Source organism: Lemur catta, chromosome 20, assembly GCF_020740605.2.
Source record: "Lemur catta isolate mLemCat1 chromosome 20, mLemCat1.pri, whole genome shotgun sequence".
Classification (NCBI taxonomy): Eukaryota; Metazoa; Chordata; class Mammalia; order Primates; family Lemuridae; genus Lemur; species Lemur catta.
In genome coordinates this window covers 18,635,531-18,656,564 of record NC_059147.1, presented here as the reverse complement: position 1 = coordinate 18,656,564, position 21,034 = coordinate 18,635,531, and the positions used below count along the sequence as shown (strand labels likewise).

Genomic DNA, 21,034 nt, shown 5'->3' with positions numbered 1-21,034 from the left:
TGCCATGGGAGAGTTAGAATCTAAAACTACAACCTCCTTAAATATGTTAGTTGTACTATCTTGAGCCCCTTTATCTTCCTCATATCCAAGGGTGATGCTCAACAAATGTTCTTTTGGAGAGCAGGTCGTGTGTACACGGATAATCATAGAAGAATGTGACTTTTAGGCCTCAATTACAATTTCTCTTAATGTGCAATATAGGGAGACCTGTCTCTCAAAACTTACCTTGTGCAAGGTAGTTTTATTTTATTTTTTGTGAGGGAGTGTCTCTCAATGTTGCCCAGCCTCTGTACTCCAACTCCTAGGCTCCAACTCTCACCTATAGGCCTATTTGCTTAGCCTAGAATAAATTAAGAACTTGCCATGAGTTTCCTATAAAACATAATTGTATCTTACATTAAGATCGCTTTCTTTCTAGCATCTTGTTTTTTTTTTTTTGAGACAGAGTGTCACTTTGTTGCCCTGGCTAGAGTGAGTGCCATGGCATCAGCCTAGCTCACAGCAACCTCAAACTCCTGGGCTTAAGCAATCCTACTGCCTCAGCCTCCCGAGTAGCTGGGACTACAAGCATGCGCCACCATGCCCGGCTAATTTTTTCTATATATATTTTAGTTGGCTAGATAATTACTTTCTATTTTTAGTAGAGACAGGGTCTCACTCTTGCTCAGGCTGGTCTCCAACTCCTGACCTCGAGCGATCCACCCGCCTCGGCCTCCCAGAGTGCTAGGATTACAGGCGTGAGCCACTGCGCCCGGCCTCTAGCATCTTGTTGACATTATTTACAAGAGAAAAATATCACAGAAAAATATCATCGGATAATCATAGAAGAATGTGACTTTTAGGCCTCAATTACAATTTCTCTTAATGTGCAATATAGGGAGACCTGTCTCTCAAAACTTACCTTGTGCAAGGTAGTTTTATTTTATTTTTTGTGAGGGAGTGTCTCTCAATGTTGCCCAGCCTCTGTACTCCAACTCCTAGGCTCAAGCAATCTTCCTGCCTCAGCCTTCCAAGTAACTGGGACTACAGGTGCCTCTCACTGCACCCCACTACATGTAAATATTAACTATTATTTTTCAAAGCCAAATGTAAGACCAGATGCAAATCCTGTTGTATCTCAACTACTGTTATATTTCTTCTGCACCAAATAGAAGGCTTGCTAAGGGAAGGTGTATCCATGAGCACAGTAAGTCAGTATCTTTGAGGTCTACATGTCATTCTGCAACTAAAATGAACAGAAGTAGGCCAGGCGCAGTGGCTCAGGCCTGTAATCCTAGCACTCTGGGAGGCCAAAGCAGGAGGATCGTTTGAGCTTAAGAGTTGGAGACCAGCCTGAGCAAGAGCGAGACCTCGTCTCTATTAAAAAAATAGAAAGAAATTAGCCAAACAACTAAAAATAGAAAGAATTAGCCAGGCACAGTGGTGTGTGCCTGTAGTCCCAGCTACCAGGGAGGCTGAGGCAGGAGGATCGCTTGAGCCCAGGAGTTTGAGGTTGCTGTGAGCTAGGCTGACGCCATGGCACTCTAGCCTGGCAACAGAGTGAGACTCTGTCTCAAAAAAAAAAAAACAAAACAGAAGTATACCAAGACCCTTGATCACTACCAAACACGTGTTTCCTTGTCCCCTCATTAACTATGTCAACTAAAGTATTAGGATCTTGCATATGGAAACTCCTCCAGGAGCCGGTGTCCAACCCCATCACGTGATGCACCAGAGTCCCATCTTTCTTCGCCATTGCATCAGCCAATTTAGAGCCGCCTTCCCACAAATGAGCTAATGAGCTGATTCGTGCTCAGTTTGATTGGCATGTATATTTACCAATAATATCTCGTGGGGTAAGGCGCAGCCGGGCACTTTCCACCGGGGCGCTCTGATTGGACGGGGCGGGGCAGGTTGCGGCTGGCTGTGGCTTGGGGCCGGTATTGCTGCGCCTCTGCGAGAGCAGGTAACCGCGGGCGCGGGGTAGTGGGCTCTGAGGAAGGAGTTAGCGATGGCGATCCTGGGCAGAATCAGGCAGCCCTGCGAGAGCTCTGCCGCGCTGTGGAAGAGTCTGGACCTGGGATTTGGGGGGAAGGATCGGCAGTGGCAGCGGGCCCCTGGGCCAGGCCCCGCGTGGCCTCGAGAACCCGAGCCTGGGCTGGAGCGGGAGCCGGGCAGTGGCCTTTTGTCAGCCCTCCGGCGCTCTGGAGGTGGAGCGGCCTTGGGCGGACTTGCCAAAGACCGAGAGCTTGGGAGGGTTACGGTTGCTTTATGTATCCATCCGAAGCTGAGGTTTTATTATTTCCCTTGGTTTTAATGCCCAAGGGGCGGGAGGGGGCATAGGAGATAAGGGTGGAGTCTCGCAGTGAGCCATTTCTCTAATTTCTTAAAATTAACTAAATAGCTAATACCAGTCCAGGCCCACCTGGACCATCATGTTCAGCTATTACTTTCAGACAGTCTGCATTTCTCGGGGTGCTTTAAAGTGTGTTCGTTAATTCAGACCTTGCTGTTAAAGGATTAGCATACCTAATCATGAAATACGTATTTAGCAACCACTGTACTGGATGCTAAGGATATACCGTAAGGGTGAGCCCAAAACAGTCATGATTCCCACCGAGATGGAACTTACAGCCTGATGAGATGGACATTAAAGAAGCGATCAGATGCATGTAGAAATTATGAAGGGAGACACTGGGGGCTATGAGACAGTAGAAGAGGAGGAGCCTGATCAAGAAGGGGAAGCCTTCCTTAGATATGTTTCTGTGGTATCGAGATATCAAAAATGAGAAATTAACTAGGAAAAGGGAAAGGAGTGGGGGTGGGGCAGACAGCTTGTCTGACACACGAAAAGCATGTTAAAAGGTCCTGTGGCTGGAGCCACAGTGTGATTTAAGGTGCCCAAGACCTTTATAGTCCCTGTTGGGAAGTGGAATCTGAGGTCCTGCTATCTCGGTATCCCATGCAGCCTTCCAGTATGTTTATATTGAATGAATGAATGAGTGGAGGTGGGGACACAGCTTTTAATAGTCCCAGCCTCCACAGGGTTTATAGTCAATATATTAGATCCTTTTACACAACACTGCAGTTATCTCCATATATGACGGTCTCCCTGTGAAGGACGTAAAGACTCTCATTCGTCTTGATTTCTAGTACATAGTATGCACTCGTTATGTTGAATGAATAAGCAAAAATGGGAAATTCCTACATGCTCATTTACCTCGGGTAGCCCATCTAAAGGAGGAACAATGAACTCTGAAACAGCTGTGATGCTGCTGCAAAGTGTCAGGATTACCACTGTAAATTCATTTTGGCCACTGTTAAGATTTATTGAGAGCCGTGATGAGGAAGAATGTGGTGTGACGACCTTTCTAAAAACCTGAGCCTTGACTCTTAGCATGGACAGCAAGTCCCCATCTGTGGGAATTGTGGTCAGCTGATTGGCTGTGAGCCAGTGTTTCACCATCTTTTTGCCCAAAGGGCTTTTGTTTGAGTAATGAATTGATTGTGTGGTGCATAAATCAATTGGAATTGTGGTTAAACATAAATCTGAGAGTCAGGGTCTCATGTTGTCCACTGTGTTCATCTTTACTGTATCTTCCTCATAAAAAAAACTTTTAAGCCAATCAACTTGATATTGTATTATCCATTCTGTTCCTTTACAGCTTTCCCAATACAGGATGGCTTTTTTTTTTTTTTTTTTTTAAAGAGATAGGGGGTCTCATTATGTTGCCCAGGCTGGTCTTGAACTCCTGAACTCCTGGCCTTGAGCCATCCCCCCCACGTCAGCCTCCAAAAGTGCTGGGATTACACATGTGAGCCACTAAGCCCAGCCTGTCCTTTTCTAATTCCTGGCTTAAGGCCTGGCACAGAGTAGATATTTAATGCATATTTGTTGAATGAATGAAAACATGAATAAACAGCTTCCTGCTCTGCTTGGTGTGTTGGTATGTTGAACCTATTGAGGTTGGCATGGGCAGGAAGAACGGATGGGGCTGCTATCTGCTGGTGCAGCAATGTTTGCTTTGATTTTATCCTTGGACATTACTACAGCTTCCTGGTGTCCTGCTGTGACCTGGATTGAGAAGCCAGGAGTCTTGTTTAGTGCATACTTATCTTTTAGTTTCAGTTCCTCTAATTTTCCTTCATGTTTTACTTTGGTTAGTTCTTTGGGGTGACTTTCAAGATGGACTCGCCCCTAACAGCAAGTGAAATCCGGCAGCGATTTATAGACTTCTTCAAGAGAAATGAGCACACCTATGTTCACTCATCTGCTACCATCCCGTTGGATGATCCTACTTTGCTCTTTGCCAATGCTGGCATGAACCAGGTAAGGGTTTTTTCCTTTCCTCCTGGCTGTTTGTGCACATAGGAGGCAGCAGAACAGTGATTAAAACACAGCCCCCGGAGTCAGGCAGCGTCCCAGTTCTGTCCTTTACTGTGTCATCTTGCAGAATTTTCTTTATGTTGTGAACCTCGGTTTCTTTGACTGTGAAATGAAGAATAATATTGCCTGTCTATAGGTTGCAGTGAGGAGTGAATAAAGTAATACCTACAAAATATTTAGCGCAGTATTTGGTACATAGTAGATACTCAAATATTAGGTATTATTGTTTTTAGTTATTACAGTGGAAGACCTCAATACCCGTGGATAAGACTTGTTTGCCTCTCAGGAAAATTACGGCCCACCGTCCAATTTGTGAAGTTTTGTCTTTTTTTACTCCTGAGGAAAAAGCTGAGTTTTATTAGAATCAGACGCCGAATTCATCTTGCTGAGCCCTGCAGATAACTTGTTAGTTCAGTTATCATGATTCTCTTTCATCTTGTCATTGTCCTTGTTTTTTTCTTTATAAAGTAACTTGGTTCTTCAGGATTCTCTCAGAGCTTTGCTTTCATTTCCTTTCTAGGCCATGCACAGTTTCATTGATTTTATTTTTTAACTTCCTTTCTTTCTGTCTGTCTTTATTTCTTTTTTAAAAAATGGGGTCTTTGCTGTGTTGCCTGGGCTGGAGAGCAGTGGCAATTCACAGGCAAGATCGTGGCAAACTACAGCCTTGAACTCCCGGGCTCTGGTGCTCCTCCTGCCTTGGCCCTGGAGTAGCTAGGACTATGGGTGTGCACCACTGCGCCTGTCCCTTTCTCGAAACTGTTGCCACCAGTGCCAGTCTAGATCCATTGCTGAAGAAACTTTATAATTAGTTAGTATGTTCTGTGTTAGGAGCAGTTGAATTATAAAAGATATTTTGAAAGTTTTATTGATAGAGAAAAGGGTTTCTCTTATAATAATGGAAGTGTCATACATTCACAAAGCAGTTTAAGAGGAGTTTTTCAATTTGTTTGTGATGGTGAAAAATACTTACCAGGCTGATTCTTGACAAAAGTGGGTTCAGGTTGGGTGTTGCTCTCCGGGTTTCCTACGATGATTCTCTTGGAGCCCTGCATAGCCCAGTGGATCTGCCAGCCCTTAGGATGCTCCTCACTCTGTGATAAGTTGACATATTTTTCCTCTCAGATGTCTTTTCTGGCTTGGAAAGTTAGAAATGGTGGGAACATGTTCCACCTTATGTAACATTGAGTATCAAATTATGAAGTGTTTTCAGTTATGTGTGAGTTCTGTGCATACACCTTAACTTTTTTTTTTAAACAATTTGAAATAGTATTTATTAGGTACTTGCTCTTTTTAGGTGCTTTCCTAGGTGCTGGGCATGCAGAGATAAGTGAGATTGTTTTTACTTTTAAGGAGTTCATGATCTAGCTCACGACTGTCCAGTAGAGCTTCCTGTAATGATGGAAATGTTCCTTCTCTTTCCTGCCCAATATGGTAGCCACCAGTCACATCTAATTATTGCTCTGGTGTGATCAAGGAACAAAATTTTTAATTATTTAAAATATTACTGATTATTTAATTTTAGTTAATTTAATTTTACATGGTCACGAGGGTCTGGTTACCAAATTGGACAGTGCTGAATTGGACCGGTTTAGTGGTAAAAATAAGGCAAAGTGACACAAATAACAATGATACATCCAAGTATGACTTGATAAATCTTCAGAGTGAGGTCATTCTGTCTCCCAGTACATCCAAGCATTCATCAGTGTTGTGCTGACTTTACTCCCTTTATATGTCTTAAATTTTTTTCTTACTCGTCACCTTACTGCCAAGCAAGCATATCAATTTTTAGAATAAGTTCTTCCAGAAAGATGATATAAGCCCTGAACATCAGAGACTTGTGAAGAAGCACAGGTTTCACAGCTTCAGCCTTTGGCTCTTATCTCAGATCTGGTGGGCCTTTCCCCTGTGGTGGCCCCGGCAGTGGTGGGGACTGTTAGGAAGCTAGGTCCAAGGAAAACCTGCTCCGAGATAGGCTGCCTCTGCTGTGGCTCCATCAGGCCACCTGCTTCTGACAAGTGTCTATATTCCAGGCTGGTTAAATCCACGAACCGCAGTTTGTATGTTGTCTCTTGCTGCCAGTGTGTGGCCACCTGATGTCACCCGTAGCTCTTTAAAAGTTGAACTGTTCTTCTTTTTTTAGTTCAAACCCATCTTCCTGAACACTATTGACCCCTCTCACCCTATGGCAAAGCTGAGCAGAGCTGCCAATACGCAGAAATGCATCCGGGCTGGAGGCAAACACAATGACCTGGACGACGTGGGCAAGGACGTCTATCATCACACCTTCTTTGAGATGTTGGGCTCTTGGTCTTTTGGAGATTACTTCAAGGTGAGCTCAGAGCAGGGGAACTTGTTGGGGTTTTGAATAAAGTGGTCATTTCCATGGAGGGAACTGGGTTCTAATTTTACTTATTTTAAAATATGAAATATGATCACCTGGGAGATTCAGGAATGAAGGGCATTTATTCTAAGACTTCCTGGAAGTAGTACCTGTGATTTGATGATTTCAGTTTATATTTGGATTTTTCATATAAATTGATCCTAAATTTAGTTGAATCTATAGGGAGGATATTGTCATTTTTTTTTAATTTGTGTTCTTAGAATCTGGTCTTTTTGTACTCACACTAACTAGATTTGGGTTGGGCCATGTTCTGTATTGTTCTTTTTGTAGGAATTGGCTTGTAAGATGGCTCTGGAACTTCTCACCGAAGAGTTTGGCATTCCAGTTGAAAGACTTTATGTAACTTACTTTGGTGGGGATGAAGCAGCTGGCTTAGAACCAGATCTGGAGTGCAAACAGATCTGGCAGAATTTGGGGTAAGAGTACAACTTACTTGTTGAGATACAGAGGAATAAAATGATTCCTAACCTCAGTGTAAGAGTGAGGTCTTACGTGACCTGGAGTGTATCACTATTACCCATTTTGGGGTGTGCATTTTGAGATGCAGGGGGTGGTGAGTGGGAATAATTATCTTTAGATGTATTAATTGCTCCTTTGATCACTCTGTTGAAAGCCCGGCCCATATGCAATTTCTTTATTAAGCAAGCACAGTCTTTTTTGAGTGTTCTGAGTTATTTACCAACTTTCGGCAAAATCAAGTACCTTGGAAATTTTTTTTTTAATTCCATATCCCGGCTGGGCACAGTGGCTCACGCCTGTAATCCTAGCACTCTGGGAGGCCGAGGTGGGAGGATTGCTTGAGGTCCAGAGTTCAAGACCAGCCTGAGCAAGAGTGAGACCCCGTCTCTACTAAAAATAGAAAGAAATTAGCTGGATAACTAAAAATATATAGAAAAAATTAGCTGGGCATGGTGATGCATGCCTGCAGTCCCAGCTATTTGGGAGGCTGAGGCAGTAGGATTGCTTGAGACCAGGAGTTTGAGGTTGCTGTGAGCTAGGCTGACACCATAGCACTCTAGCCCAAGCAACAGAGCGAGACTCTGTATGAAAAAAAAAAAGATAAAAATAAAATAAAATTACATATCCTATTTCGAAAAATTTCTTATGTTATTTTTTTACTTTGAAAATGTTTTAATCCTATCAAATTCTTTCTGTATCATTTTAAGATAAAAGATGACTAAATTAGCATATAGAGAGGTGACTTTAAATAATCAGCAGCTTTTTTTTTAACACTTATACTGCCTTATAATGTAGTCATTTTGAAAAATGAAGAAGTATTCACAAGGAAAACCTTTGCTTAAATTCTGGTCATATTCAGCATAAAAATTTTCATTTTTATGTGTTCTTTTCTAGGCTTTATCTGTATCTTTGCAAGTTTTTATTGAGTTATGATCATAGTGTATGTATATTTTATATTCTGTGGTATTTTGTGTTCTTCTTGAGAAGAGTCGTGTTCAGCTTCTTTAGCCTGCTAACCATACAGGCTTAGCATTAGTCATCACCAAAGGGTAGGACTTTTTTATAAAAAATTGCAAGGGGATTTCTTTTGTAGTGGATGCAAGTCTCGACAGAATCCTTACCAGTGGCTATAACTGGGCTTATCTTATGCAGGCTGGATGACAGAAAAATCCTCCCTGGCAACATGAAGGATAACTTCTGGGAGATGGGTGACACAGGCCCATGTGGTCCCTGCAGTGAGATCCACTATGACCGGATTGGTGGTCGGGACGCTGCACACCTTGTCAACCAGGATGACCCGAATGTGCTGGAGATCTGGAACCTTGTGTTTATCCAGTATAACAGGTGGCCTTGCGGTCCTGCTCCGTTCCTGCGAAGAGCGGTGCCTTTCTTAGAGCCAAGTAGAGAAAGAGGAACTCAGAGCTGCGTGGCTTTCTTCCTGGCTGAAGGCTCTTTGCTAATCTTTGTCTTTGGGGACAGTGGAGCTGTGCTGAAGCAGGCTCCACAGGCATCATGGGATCTTATGGCACTTTCTTTAACTGTTATTTCTCAAGTTTCACCTTTGATCTCTGGGACAGGGCTGGGCCTATTCTTATCCCACATAATACGTTCTTGAGGGCTCTTCCCATAATGTTATTCTGACTGTAATTTGGGCCGCTGTTTTAGAGCTAATTTCCCTGCAGTTGCCTCACTCTTAAGTGGGCCCCAGAGTACTTTTCCTTCCTTTCTCCCTCCACTCCCTTCTACTCACCCAACCAGGCAGGCGCAAATGGCAAATAGCCAGTCTACAAACTGTGCCATGTGAATGAGTTCTAAGCAGCAGGGACTGGTGGGGTGGTAGCCCGAGTCCCTGCTTCAGCTTCCTCTCCCTCTGCATCATACAGGGAAACAGATGGCGTTCTGAAACCTCTTCCCAAGAAAAGCATTGACACAGGGATGGGCCTGGAGCGACTGGTGTCTGTGCTGCAGAATAAGATGTCCAACTATGACACTGACCTTTTTGTCCCTTACTTTGAAGCCATTCAGAAGGTACTGGTCCTGTTGCAACCGTTTCAAACTTCTGGGGAGGTTTCCAGGCTGGACTCTTAGCAGTGCTGTCAATGACGACGTTACGCTTTGCCAGCCAAGGGCACCAGTTACCATCTGCCCACTTCATTGTTAACGATGACAATGTGAGGCTCTGGGCACGAGGCAGTGTAATTTGTTGAGTAGGGGGCTGGCTGGAGTCTCCTTGCTCTCCCACTGTCACTCTTCTTGGGGTACAGGATCTGGCATGGTGACCATCTTTCTCCTAATGCTCCTCAATCCTCTGGGAACCTCCCTGGGCAAGGCAGCGCCAGAAGGGCTGTTTCCTAATGGGCCACCTCCTGGTTTTTGTCTGTAGGGCACAGGCGCCCGGCCGTACACTGGGAAAGTTGGTGCTGACGATGCCGATGGGATTGACATGGCCTACCGGGTGCTGGCCGACCATGCTCGGACCATCACTGTGGCCCTGGCTGATGGCGGCCGGCCTGACAACACGGGGCGGGGGTAAGTGTGTTACACACAGGGCAGCTTTTGGACTGACCATGAGTTTTATGACTCTTTGTGGAACTTAAAGCTATACTTTATTATTATTTCCTTTGTCTTCTGGGTAGTTGGAATCTCCCTCCCCAATTTTCTTAAGGGACGAAGGGAATTTCAGCTAATGTTGAAGAGTTGCATTAAACCTTTGCTGCTCAGTACAAGATGATAAGGATTGTTATTTAAAGCTGGTGGGATATTGGCAGGGGCAGAGTAGGAGTAAGTATTGACGAGCCCCAGGAAACTGATTACTGACAGGCAGGGCATCAAGTATACATCTGGTCTGTGCTTCTTGCTTCCCTGTCTGGGTGGCCAAATATGGAAGGAAAACAAAGCAAGGTTTACCCTAGGTCATCCTTGACGTGTATTTGTGGGTATGATACTGAGTTTTACACTGGAATTAATGACCTCAGGGGATGCCAGAAGAAGCAGGTTTAAGATAAAAGAAAGTCTCTGAAAGAGCAAGACAAAAAGTTGGTCACGTTGCTTTGGGTAGAAATCTCAAGGAACCCCTATAAAACCCTCAGCTGGGAATGTTGTCCAGCAAGGGACTTGTTTCTGCCTCTTACAGGTACGTGTTGAGACGGATTCTCCGCCGGGCTGTTCGATACTCCCATGAGAAACTCAATGCCAGTAGGGGTTTCTTTGCTACATTAGTAGATGTTGTCGTCCAATCCCTGGTAAGTATATTTCCCTGCTTAGTTCTTCTGTGCTAAAGGAGGTAGCACACTGTTAATGAGCATTTTTAAGAGGTGTCATAGGATAGAGCCCCTCACCTCTGTTTCCCCTCTGTCAGGGAGATGCATTTCCTGAGCTAAAGAAGGATCCAGACATGGTGAAGGACATCATTAATGAAGAAGAAGTGCAGTTTCTCAAGACTCTCAGCAGAGGACGTCGCATCCTGGACAGGAAAATTCAGAGCCTGGGAGACAGCAAGACCATTCCCGGTGAGGTCCTCCTTGTGCCCTTCCCTATCCCGCTGTTTCATCCTTCTGGCAAAGGACTTTTGCCACAGACTGAGAGTGGGCTCCCGTGTCTCCAAGGCGAGCATAGTTTGGTTAAACTGCTTTTGGTGTGAAACAGGATTTACAGTAAAATTATAAAACTAATGCATTATTGTGGTATAAAGTATTCAAACAATAGTGAATACTAAAGTATTCAAAAAGTGAAAATCTCAAACTCATTTCCCAGGGGTAACAACTCTTAAGACTTTGGTGTATTCAGGATTCTTCTATTTGCATGCGAGTACATGCAGGTATTTAGGGGTATGTGTGTATTTTTCAAGCAAAAATGGGAACATTTGGAATATACTGCTTTGCAACTTGCTTTATTTTTCATCAGATGGGAAAATTAATTCCAAAGATGTTTTGTTCTACTTGTTGAAGTATAATGTGCACAGGGAAGCTTGATGAGGTTTCACAAGCTGAACACACTTATGTTCAGATGTAGAAACACAGCTTTGCCAGGAGACCCTTGTGTTTCCTCCAGGTCAACTGGAAAAGACTTGATGGTTTTCTGACAGGCACACAGGGCCAGTACTGACTTGGCCGGCTCTTAATCCCTCTGTCGGTCCTAGCATCCTCCTGGGGGCACTTGGCATGGAAAGGAAGAGGCCATTGTGCTATTTTGACACAACTACTTTGTGCTGTGTAGGAGACACTGCTTGGCTTCTCTATGACACCTACGGGTTTCCGGTGGATCTCACTGGACTGATTGCTGAAGAGAAGGGCCTGGTGGTAGATATGGATGGCTTTGAAGAGGAGAGGAAAATGGCCCAGGTAAAGAATTTGGAGAGTGAGCAGGAAACCCCACACCTACCAAGCCAGGTCCAAAGCAAGCACGGATTTCCCTCCATTTGAGTCTGTGAAATTCTTCCTTTCCCTAGACCGGTGATTCTCAACTCAGGGCGATTCTGCCTCTCAGGGGGCATTTGGCAATGATGTCTTAAGACATTTTTGGTTTTCACAACTGGGGGCGGGATGCCGCTGTCATCTAGTCAGTAGAGGCCAGGGATGCTGCTGAACATCCTGCAGTGCAAGAGGACAGCCCCACATGAAAGAATTATCTGGCCCAAAATGTCAGGAGCACCGAGAATGAAAAATCCTGTTTCAGAGCTTTACCCTGGCAGAGTTTAGCAAGTTTGAGTTCTTTTCCTCCTGCTTCCGGGTAACTTATGCTTGTTTCTCGATCTGGCAGCTGAAATCACAAGGCAAGGGAGCTGGCGGGGAAGACCTCATCATGCTGGACATTTATGCTATCGAAGAGCTCCGGGCAAAGGGGCTGGAGGTCACAGACGATTCCCCAAAGTACAATTACCATTCGGACTCCGGCGGTAGCTATGGTATGTTGTGCTCTTTTTGCTTCTGAACCTTTTGCCCCTTATCTGGGGGGGTTGGGGAGCTGTTTCTCAAGATTAGATACCCAGCAGATCACTGACAGCCTTTCCTGCAGTGCTACAATCATGCTGTGCACTTTTATACTCATCAGCACCCTTGGCTGGTCGTTTTCTTAACTCTTTATTTTGAAATAATCATGGTCACAGGAAGTTGTTAAAAAAGTTGTAGAGAGGTTCCACGTATTCTTCATGTAATGCAGTTTCCCCTAATTTTAACATCTTGTAGGAAACCAGGCAGTTGACACTGATACAATCCACAGTGGCTGTTGAATTTTGCATCAGGATAATAGCATTCTAAAGTTAAAAAACAAAAGAAATTAATAGGCAATACATGTTATTTCTTTTTGCCCCAGCAGAGAACGGTCATACCTAAAAATCTATCCAAGAAAGCCTACAGAATGAATATATTCTTTGTGAGTTGACCTTGGACTAGGGGATGTATTACTACTCTTCTAATCAGATTCACTAAGTTTATGCTCAATAGCTCAGAGTTAGGGTGACAAACTGTCCCAGTTTGCTCAGAACTGTCCCAGTTTTAACAATGAGAGCCTACATGCCAGGAAACCCCTCAGTTATGGAAACTGGGACAGTTGGTCACCCTGCTGAGTGTTGCATTTTCTGGTAGAAAACCAGTGTGCTAAGCCCTGTCATGTAGTCTAATGGGCTTGCTTCCAAATTAAAATTGGACAATTAGGACCTAAGAAGAGTCTGAGAAATAGAATCCAGCAGCAGCCAGCTAAGAATATGTGACTAAGTCATCGACCCTGTGTTCCCCATTCTGTGCATTTCCATCGAGCAGTGTTTGAGAACACAGTGGCCACAGTGGTGGCTCTGCGCAGGGAGAAGATGTTCGTGGAAGAGGTGTCCACGGGCCAGGAGTGTGGAGTGGTGCTGGACAAGACCTGTTTCTATGCCGAGCAAGGAGGGCAGATCTATGACGAAGGCTACCTGGTGAAGGTTGATGACAGCAGTGAGGACGTGAGCCAGTTGTTCTTCCTTGTTAGCCGGGAGCGGGAGGTGGGGACAGCAAGCATGGAGCCAGGCGGCTGCTCTTGCTCCTTAGTACTTCGGGCCTTGGGGAGCAAACCCGACAGACCTTTGGGTGGGGTTCCATTGTCAGGGTTTCTGAAGCTGAGGGAGCTACTTGTCCCTGTTGCTTCCCGGCCATCGGGTACGTTGTAGGAGTATCCTTGCAGCCAGGGTGCAAGGTTCTGACATGCTTTCCTTGTAAATAAGGAGGAGCAGCTCTCTGGAGGGCACGTGTCCTTGTAGAAAACTCAGCTTCTAGCTCTGCCACTGCTGAGTTTGGTCTTGGATGAGTTACTCGGTCTCCCTAGGCTCTAGGTTTCTTACGATGGCTTTCAAATTCTATAAGATTCTCCTTAATATTGTGTGTGTGCATATATGTTTCATTATATATAATGGTATCATATATGTGTGTGCACACCACATTAGAGTGTCTTAGAGTATATATGTATGTATACAATTTATATGTGTAAAGAGTTTTTATGCATGTGAACTTATATGTATACATATGAGGGAACTGATATATTTTTCAAGATTTTTATTGGTCTCCTCCTTGACTCTTAGAAAACTGAGTTTACGGTGAAGAATGCTCAGGTGCGAGGAGGGTATGTGCTACACATAGGAACTGTCTATGGCAACCTGAAAGTGGGTGATCAGGTCCGGCTGTTTATTGATGAGGTGAGTTGCATTACTCTGTCCCCTGTTGGATCTGGATAGTACTTTCCTCCTTCTCTGGCTTTTTTTTTTTTTGGGGGGGGGCACAGGGTCTCCCTCTGTTGGCCAGTCTAGCGTGTAGTGGCGTTATCATAGCTCACTGCAGCCTCAGACTCCTGGGGCTCAAGTGATTCTCTTGCCTTGGCCTGCTGAGTTGCTGGGGCTACAGGTGCATGCCACCGCACCTGGCTAATTTTTCTACTTTTTGTAGAAACAGAGTCTTGCTATGTTGTTCAGGCTGGTCTCAAACTCCTGGCCTCAGTGATCCTCTCGCCTCGGCTTCCCAAAATGCTAGGATTACAAGTGTGAGCCACCATACCTGGCCTTTCTCTGGTTTAAATTGGCTCATCATTGTTGTCACCTCTAGTGAAATTTTATAAGTACGGGAGTAAATTTTGGTGCATTTTGCGGATTGTGAAGGATGTAACTAAGGGTTAAATCTGTGTGTCCCAAGTCAGTGATTTCACCGGTGATTTCAGTTGAGATCTTAGTAGATTTGTTTTCATGGTTCGCTTTTCTAACCTCAAATACTTCCTTAGGAGCCAAGGATCCTGTATTAAGAACTAGGCTCTGTTGCAAGTGTCAGATCCAAAATAAGAGCAGCTCAGAACAGGATAGCAAGGCATATTTTGCACCTGAAAGTTTGAGCTGATTCAAAGGCTGTGCCCCACAGAGTCACAGGGCCTAGCTTCTCCCCACTTGTCGCTCCACCCTCATTCCTGAGGTGTTGCCCTTGATTTCATGGTCCAAGAGGGGAGCTGTCAGATCCATTGTCTAGGCCAGGGTTGGCAAATTTTTTTGTAAAGGTCCAGAATAGTAAGTATTTTTGGCTTTGTGGACTATATGCTCTTGGTCATGATTACTCAACTTTGCTGTTGTAGCTCATAAGTAGCTATAGACAATATGTAAACAAATGAGTGTAGTTGTGTTCCAATAAGCCTTTTTATAACAATTTATAAAAATAAATGACAGGCCAGATTTGGCCCATAGGCCATAGTTTCTTAATTTCTGTTCTAGGCCATGGAAGAGGAAGAGGGAGGGGAGGGCATGCCCCTTCCCTTTGAGGGTGGATATCATTTCTGCTCACAACCTATTGACCAGAACTTAGGCACGTGGTCACACTTAGCTGCAGGGAAGCTGGGAAATGTCTTTATTCTGGACGGTGATATGTCTAACTTAAAATTCCAGTACTTGGGGAAAGTAGGGGGAACAAGTATTGGGGGACGACTAGCAGTCCGGTAGAGACCTCTCTACCTCCTCGGCCCTCCACAGCCCCGACGGAGACCTGTCATGAGCAACCACACAGCTACCCACATTCTCAACTTTGCCCTGCGCTCGGTGCTTGGCGAGGCCGACCAGAAGGGCTCGTTGGTTGCCCCTGACCGCCTTCGGTTCGACTTCACTGCCAAGGGAGCCATGTCCACCCAACAGATCAAGAAGGCCGAAGAGATCGCTAACGAGATGATCGAGGCTGCCAAGGTAGGCTGGACTGTGTTCGAGCTTTGGGTCATGACCTTCACGCCTTCCCACATCATCACTGTCCACAGAGGCTCAGATGCTCTGTTGGGCCAGATTCTGTCCTGCACATAGAGTTGTTTAAAGCAGCGATTCTCAAACTTTGCTTCCCTGGGGGGCAGTGCTGGTATCTGGGGAGGGGGTCTTTGCCCCACCCCCTCCTTAGGACGACCAGAGCTCTTCTAGTTACGTCTGTTTACATATAAGATTCGGTTCACACATCTCCAAATAGTTGGAAATTCCCATCTTGATCCCCTTGACTTTGTACGTGGCGCATTATTTCTGGAGGTTCAGGGCATGTGCAGGGCAGAGCCGCGTCCCACTCTCTGTGCTGCCTCTTACTGCACCTCCAGGGACCTTCTCCAGCTTTTTTTCTGTCTTCTTTCTCTGGCAGCCCGTCTACACCCAGGACTGTCCCCTAGCAGCAGCAAAGGCCATCCAGGGCCTGCGGGCTGTGTTTGATGAAACCTATCCTGACCCCGTGCGAGTCGTCTCCATTGGGGTCCCGGTGTCCGAGCTGTTGGATGACCCCTCTGGCCCTGCTGGCTCCCTCACTTCTGTGGAGTTCTGTGGGGGCACGTGAGTACCGCGGTGGAGCAGTAGACAACGGGGCCACCTGCCTTTATCATTTGGCATTCCCCTTTGAGGATGAGGGTCACAGGCTAGACCAACTCTTATCTTTCTGAGGTTGAAACGCAGTTGCCAAATAGCATTCCCAAGAGCCTCAGCATCCTAGTGCTCAGTCAGACCCCTTGGTGTCTGACAATAACATTTCCTGGGTTTGTGATGAAATGTTCTTCCCAGGAGGAGGTGGTGAGAACACTTAGCACACAATCGCTTGCTGTTGTTTGCTGGACGCTCCTAACAAGGATGCTGGTGTGAACTCAGGATTCAGCAAGGCCATGGAGTGCTCATCGAGCTCTGATCCGGCCTAGCCCTTTGCGTTCCCGGTGCCTCACCGAATTCCCCTGGGCAGCATCTGGGGAATTAAGCTCCGTTGTCTCAGAGCCCCTGTGCAGGCCACCTGGTAGACCCAGCTCAGTTTGGCTTGGGAGAGCCACTTGTTTCTGCCAACATGGATTCCTGTATAGCATTTGGGATCTTTTTGGGAAAGTCGTGGTGGCCTGGAAAGTTCCTGCTTCCAAAGGAAGCCTGGTGAAAAGAACTTTCTTAAGATCCCATCCCAGGCCTCCTGCAGGCCTCAGGCAGGCAGGGAACGGGAGTGGGGTGGTGGGAGTGGGAGGTGGGGTGGGAGTGTGTGAGGGATCGAGTTCCAGGCCTCTCTGCCCAGTCGCATGGGGCCTGCAAATGAGTCCCCATCCTGCCTGAATACCTGTATGCTAACACTCTTTAGGCCACAGGAAACAGCTTTCATAAACTTTCTACCACCCCTGCAGGAGATTGACTTGGGAAGTTAATGAGTGTTTGAGGCAACTAGGGAATAAAACCTAGTTGTGGGAGGATTTTAAAGTAATCTTCCAGTCTTCTCACCTTGTGAGCAGGGATGTAAAATACAGCTGTGTTCCATCACAGGACCCCCCCCAACAGTCTCGTGGAGCCTAATGACAGCAATATTGTATCGGATGTTAGGGATTCCAGAGCACTTTGATGTTTATCTCGTTTGATTCTCCCAGCAGCCATGTGGGGGAAAATCATCCCCATTCTGTTCCTGAGAACACTGAGGCTGAGAGAGACGGTGTCTTGCTCAGTGTCAACACTCCCAAGCCCAGCCTTTCTCTGACTCTCTTCCCCATCCTGCTGCTTCTCTTGTCCGCTTAAGCCAGAGCTGTGTCCTGAGAGTTCCTTAACTGTGAAGGGCCTGTGTGCACTGCTGCCGTGAGAGCGTCCCGGGAAGGGACGACGCCACAGGGCTCCCGCAGGCCAGCCTAGGGCTCCCAGGTGCAAGTAGGAAACCTGGGTGCCTGGGCTTCCTCCTCTTCACCACGGACTTTGTGTTCTGCCACCCAGGCACCTTCGGAACTCAAGTCACGCAGGAGCTTTTGTGATTGTCACTGAAGAAGCCATTGCCAAGGGTATCCGGAGAATTGTTGCTGTCACAGGTGCTGAAGCCCAGAAGGTGAGCGGATCCAACTGATTCGTCGCTTATTTGAACAAGGCGAGAGGGCCCCATCCGTGATTCCACAGAGGAAACGGTGCTGTGTGTGGCTGTTGCAGCCAGAATGAAAGGACACACTGTGCCACCCCCAAAGTGTCCTCTAGTTACTCCTACCTGGCAGAAGAAAGCCGCCACCATACGAGATGTCCTAGTTCTTTTATGTTTAATCTTTTAAAATATGTGTGAATTTGGCTTCTACCCCCTAACATTTCCTTGTTGAGAGAGTAAGCCATGGTTTTGCCTGGCTGCAGGTGCCCCCAGGGCTTATCCACACGTCCCTAGGCTGTGCGCCTAGTCTGACGTGTGTGCAGTGGAGGACGCCTGCTCTGGGGGCAGGAACCGTAGCTTGCGTCTGACTGAGCCAACACCTAAGGGGTGGTCATTTCACGGGTTGGAAGGGGCTCCTGATTGCAGAGTTCCCAGTCACACCCTGAGCCTGAGTTGGGAAGCAGCCTGTGCTGGCCTGGCGTGGGAGGGAGTTCTCCTTTCTGGGCTATGGGACTGCTCCCTGGAAGAAAGAAACTTCCGGTGTCTTAGGGTGTGTTGCTCCATAGTCTGTTATTGGGGCTGCCACAGCTGTTTACACACAGAATAGTGAAGCTAAATGTCACCTGCATCAGAGTTTACAACTGCGATTGTCCCCTCCCAGGCCCTCAGGAAAGCGGAGAGCTTGAACAAATCTCTCTCTGTCATGGAGGCCAAAGTGAAAGCCCAGACTTCGCCAAACAAGGATGTGCAGAGGGAGATCGCTGACCTTGGTGAGGTAGGGGTGGCCTCCCTCCCTCCTTGGGGCTTACTCAGCCCGTAGGCCTGATGAGTGTGACACTCTGTTCTTGGGGAGCCCTCACTGTGCCCTGTCAGATCCTGGTTCTCGGTGGAATGAGCCTCTGGGCTGACTTCTGTTGTCCTGCAGCCTTGCCGAGGGGACCCCTGAACCTGCCTGCTGCTCCCATTTCTGCGAGTAGGCGAGCTCGGTCCCAGTCCCAATGGGCCCCGGGGGTGACGGAGATGGGGAGGGTGCCAAGGCCGCCCTGTTTCCAAGCCTGCCTGGTGGTCATTCATACTCCAGGCTCCCCATGAGCCCGTCGCAGCCCGTTCCCAGCCTGGGAAGGACTAGGCCTTACGCAAGAGTCCAGCTGGCTCTGCTGCCGCTTTCTCTAGCCCTGCTTGTTACAGCTGCTGCAGTTGCTCCTAAAGCAGCTGGTCTCAAGGCCAGCAGATACTTTTGTGTTTGTTTTCTCTCTCCTTTCCCAGACACTAGTGAGGGAGGACTTTTGTTGAAAGTCAGCAGGGTGGGGTGGGCTGAGCCTCATATCCTAGCCCCTTGTGGTCTTCCGGTTTTGTTTCCAGTCCCTGGCTACTGCAGTCATCCCCCAGTGGCAGAAGGATGAATTGAGGGAGACTCTCAAGTCCCTGAAGAAGATCATGGATGACCTAGACCGGGCCAGCAAGGCTGACGTCCAGAAGCGAGTGAGTCCTGGCGGTGCTGGGGCTGGAAGGAAGCCAAGAGGATTTCCTCGGCAGAGGCTGGCAGGACTGCTGTCTGGGTTTTGGGGCCTGGGTTTTTGGCTTGAGCCTCTCTTCTGGACTTTTCTTTTTCCAGGTGTTGGAGAAGACAAAACAGCTCATCGACAGCAACCCCAACCAGCCCCTCGTCATCCTGGAGATGGAGAGTGGCGCCTCGGCCAAGGCAATGCAGGGGCTGGGGGGCCCCTTTCTTTTGGGTCAGCCCTCTGGTGGCTGACGTGGCCTCTGGCTCTGAGTTGGGTGGTCACCTAAGGGCCCACTGTCTGGGCTGCAGGTCAGGCTGAGCCATGAAGAGAGCTGGTGGCTGCAGAGCTACAGGTCTGGCAAGGGGACCAGCTCCTGGAGGTGGGAAGCCACCCTCAGAGCCAGGGTGTGGGCAAGGCCCTGTGCTTGGGTTCTTCTCCAGAGAGGCTCCCGGGGACAGCACCTGCTCTCGGAAGGGGTAGCAGCAGGTGGCCGGTGCTGGGGGCTGAGCTCTGCAAACTGCTCTTATGGAGAACAGGCCCCTCCCTAGGGCCATGGCCTGACACCAGGTTCTCCCCACAGGCCCTAAATGAAGCCTTGAAGCTTTTCAAGACGCATTCCCCTCAGACATCTGCCATGCTCTTCACGGTGGACAATGAGGCCGGCAAGATCACGTGCTTGTGTCAAGTTCCCCAGGTCAGCATTGCCTGCAGCCTTGCTCCAAACCCTGCCAACCCCTGCACCAGTAGGAAACGTCAGTTCTTAAGGCTGTCTGCAAAGACCGGCATGCTGTGTCCATTCCGCATTAGAAACAGCCGTTTGTCACCTTTGCCAGTACCCCTTGCCCTTGGGCCTTCTCAGTGGTGAATATGTGTAAACGTGCTGGCTGGTAGCTGGCTTTGCCACTCTGTATGCCTTGTGCGGGTGGTGGTCACTGTGCTCCCCTGTACAGCTGTGGAGTCCGTCTCAGCTTCTGGCATTGCCCAGGGTGGGAGTGGGTGCCTGTGTCTCCTCCGTCCTTTTTCTTTCTCTCTGTCCTCCCTCAGTCCCATCCTCTGTCCTGACTTCCACTTCCTCCTTCTATCTTCCAGAACGCAGCCAATCGGGGCTTGAAAGCCAGTGAGTGGGTGCAGCAGGTGTCAGGCCTGATGGATGGCAAAGGTGGTGGCAAGGATATGTCTGCCCAAGCCACAGGCAAGAACGTGGGCTGCCTGCAGGAGGCGCTGCAGCTGGCCACTTCCTTTGCCCAGCTCCGCCTGGGAGATGTGAAGAACTGAGGGAGGAGTGCTGCCAGCGGGAAGCACCTTCTTCTCATCCTGGTGCATTAGTCCAGCCAGGAGCTCTCCATCTGCTGTAAGGACATGTGAATCCTGGGACCTTTAAATAGCCCCATCCATCCTCCTAACCCAGCAGTGACTGGGACTCGCCCGGGAGCCGTCCTGGGACTCAGGGCTCCGCATGTCAGCACCACCTGTCTAGAACACTGACCCAGGATTGTTAACGTCGTCACCCTCGTGTCTATAGATGCAGCTCTCTGGACCCGAGGTTCTGGGTCTGCAAGTAGGAATCATTTTTGCTGCAGGAAATAAAAGGACCATGTGCAATACTTGATGATGCCGTGTGATCTCTACCCTCACCAGCATAGGGGCCCCGGTTTGACAGCCTGTGGCTCCCTGGGCGTCTGGAATAAATGCTGTGGCACCAGAGGGCTCCTGGTTGTAGTCCTCGCGAAGTCCAGTCCCAGAATCCTGAACTTCAGGAATGGCCCCTGGGGTGCCTCAAGATGTTTGTGGAGGTGGAGGCAGAATGGGCTGGGTGAGGTGGAGACAGGCAGTAATAACTCAACGGAAGAGGGTCTGTGGGGTTACTGGAAGCAGAGAAGCTCCTTAGAACCTCTTGTAGGAAACCTCCCCATTTCTTAGGCTCCTGCTCCTCCTTCCCCTCTCTTTGAAGCTGTTGGTGTGAGGTCAGAGGTATTCTCTGGCA

The 21,034-nt window shown here is 47.6% G+C and overlaps 2 protein-coding genes across 2 annotated transcripts in view; one reads left to right on the top strand and one right to left on the bottom strand.

The window, feature by feature from the left end:
• Positions 1 to 1,889: 1,889 nt before the first annotated feature.
• AARS1 (alanyl-tRNA synthetase 1) lies at positions 1,890 to 20,659 on the top strand. The gene is made up of 21 exons (XM_045533969.1): positions 1,890 to 1,945; positions 4,145 to 4,309; positions 6,510 to 6,698; positions 7,041 to 7,186; positions 8,382 to 8,573; positions 9,113 to 9,257; positions 9,613 to 9,758; positions 10,363 to 10,471; positions 10,588 to 10,738; positions 11,445 to 11,569; positions 11,988 to 12,132; positions 12,986 to 13,164; positions 13,777 to 13,890; positions 15,199 to 15,405; positions 15,836 to 16,020; positions 17,410 to 17,518; positions 18,207 to 18,320; positions 18,908 to 19,027; positions 19,161 to 19,247; positions 19,631 to 19,744; positions 20,140 to 20,659. Exons 2-21 carry the CDS (start codon positions 4,166 to 4,168, stop codon positions 20,323 to 20,325), a joined length of 2,907 nt encoding a protein of 968 aa, XP_045389925.1. The 5' UTR covers positions 1,890 to 1,945; positions 4,145 to 4,165; the 3' UTR covers positions 20,326 to 20,659.
• LOC123625087 (RNA-binding protein Raly-like) overlaps positions 11,103 to 21,034 on the bottom strand; it is a 28,140-nt gene continuing 18,208 nt past the window's right edge. The window contains exon 8 of the mRNA XM_045533300.1: positions 11,103 to 12,480. The gene's annotated coding sequence lies outside the window, so the exon portion shown is untranslated. The remainder of the gene's footprint in view (positions 12,481 to 21,034) is intronic.

Excerpts from the sequence above, each read along its gene's own strand:
- AARS1 (XM_045533969.1), top strand. The coding sequence starts at position 4,166 with ATGGACTCGCCCCTAACAGCAAGTGAAATCCGGCAGCGATTTATAGAC. Across the intron at positions 4,310-6,509 it reads CCAATGCTGGCATGAACCAG|TTCAAACCCATCTTCCTGAA; the intron begins GTAAGGGTTTTT and ends TTCTTTTTTTAG. Across the intron at positions 11,570-11,987 it reads AGGAGAGGAAAATGGCCCAG|CTGAAATCACAAGGCAAGGG; the intron begins GTAAAGAATTTG and ends TCGATCTGGCAG.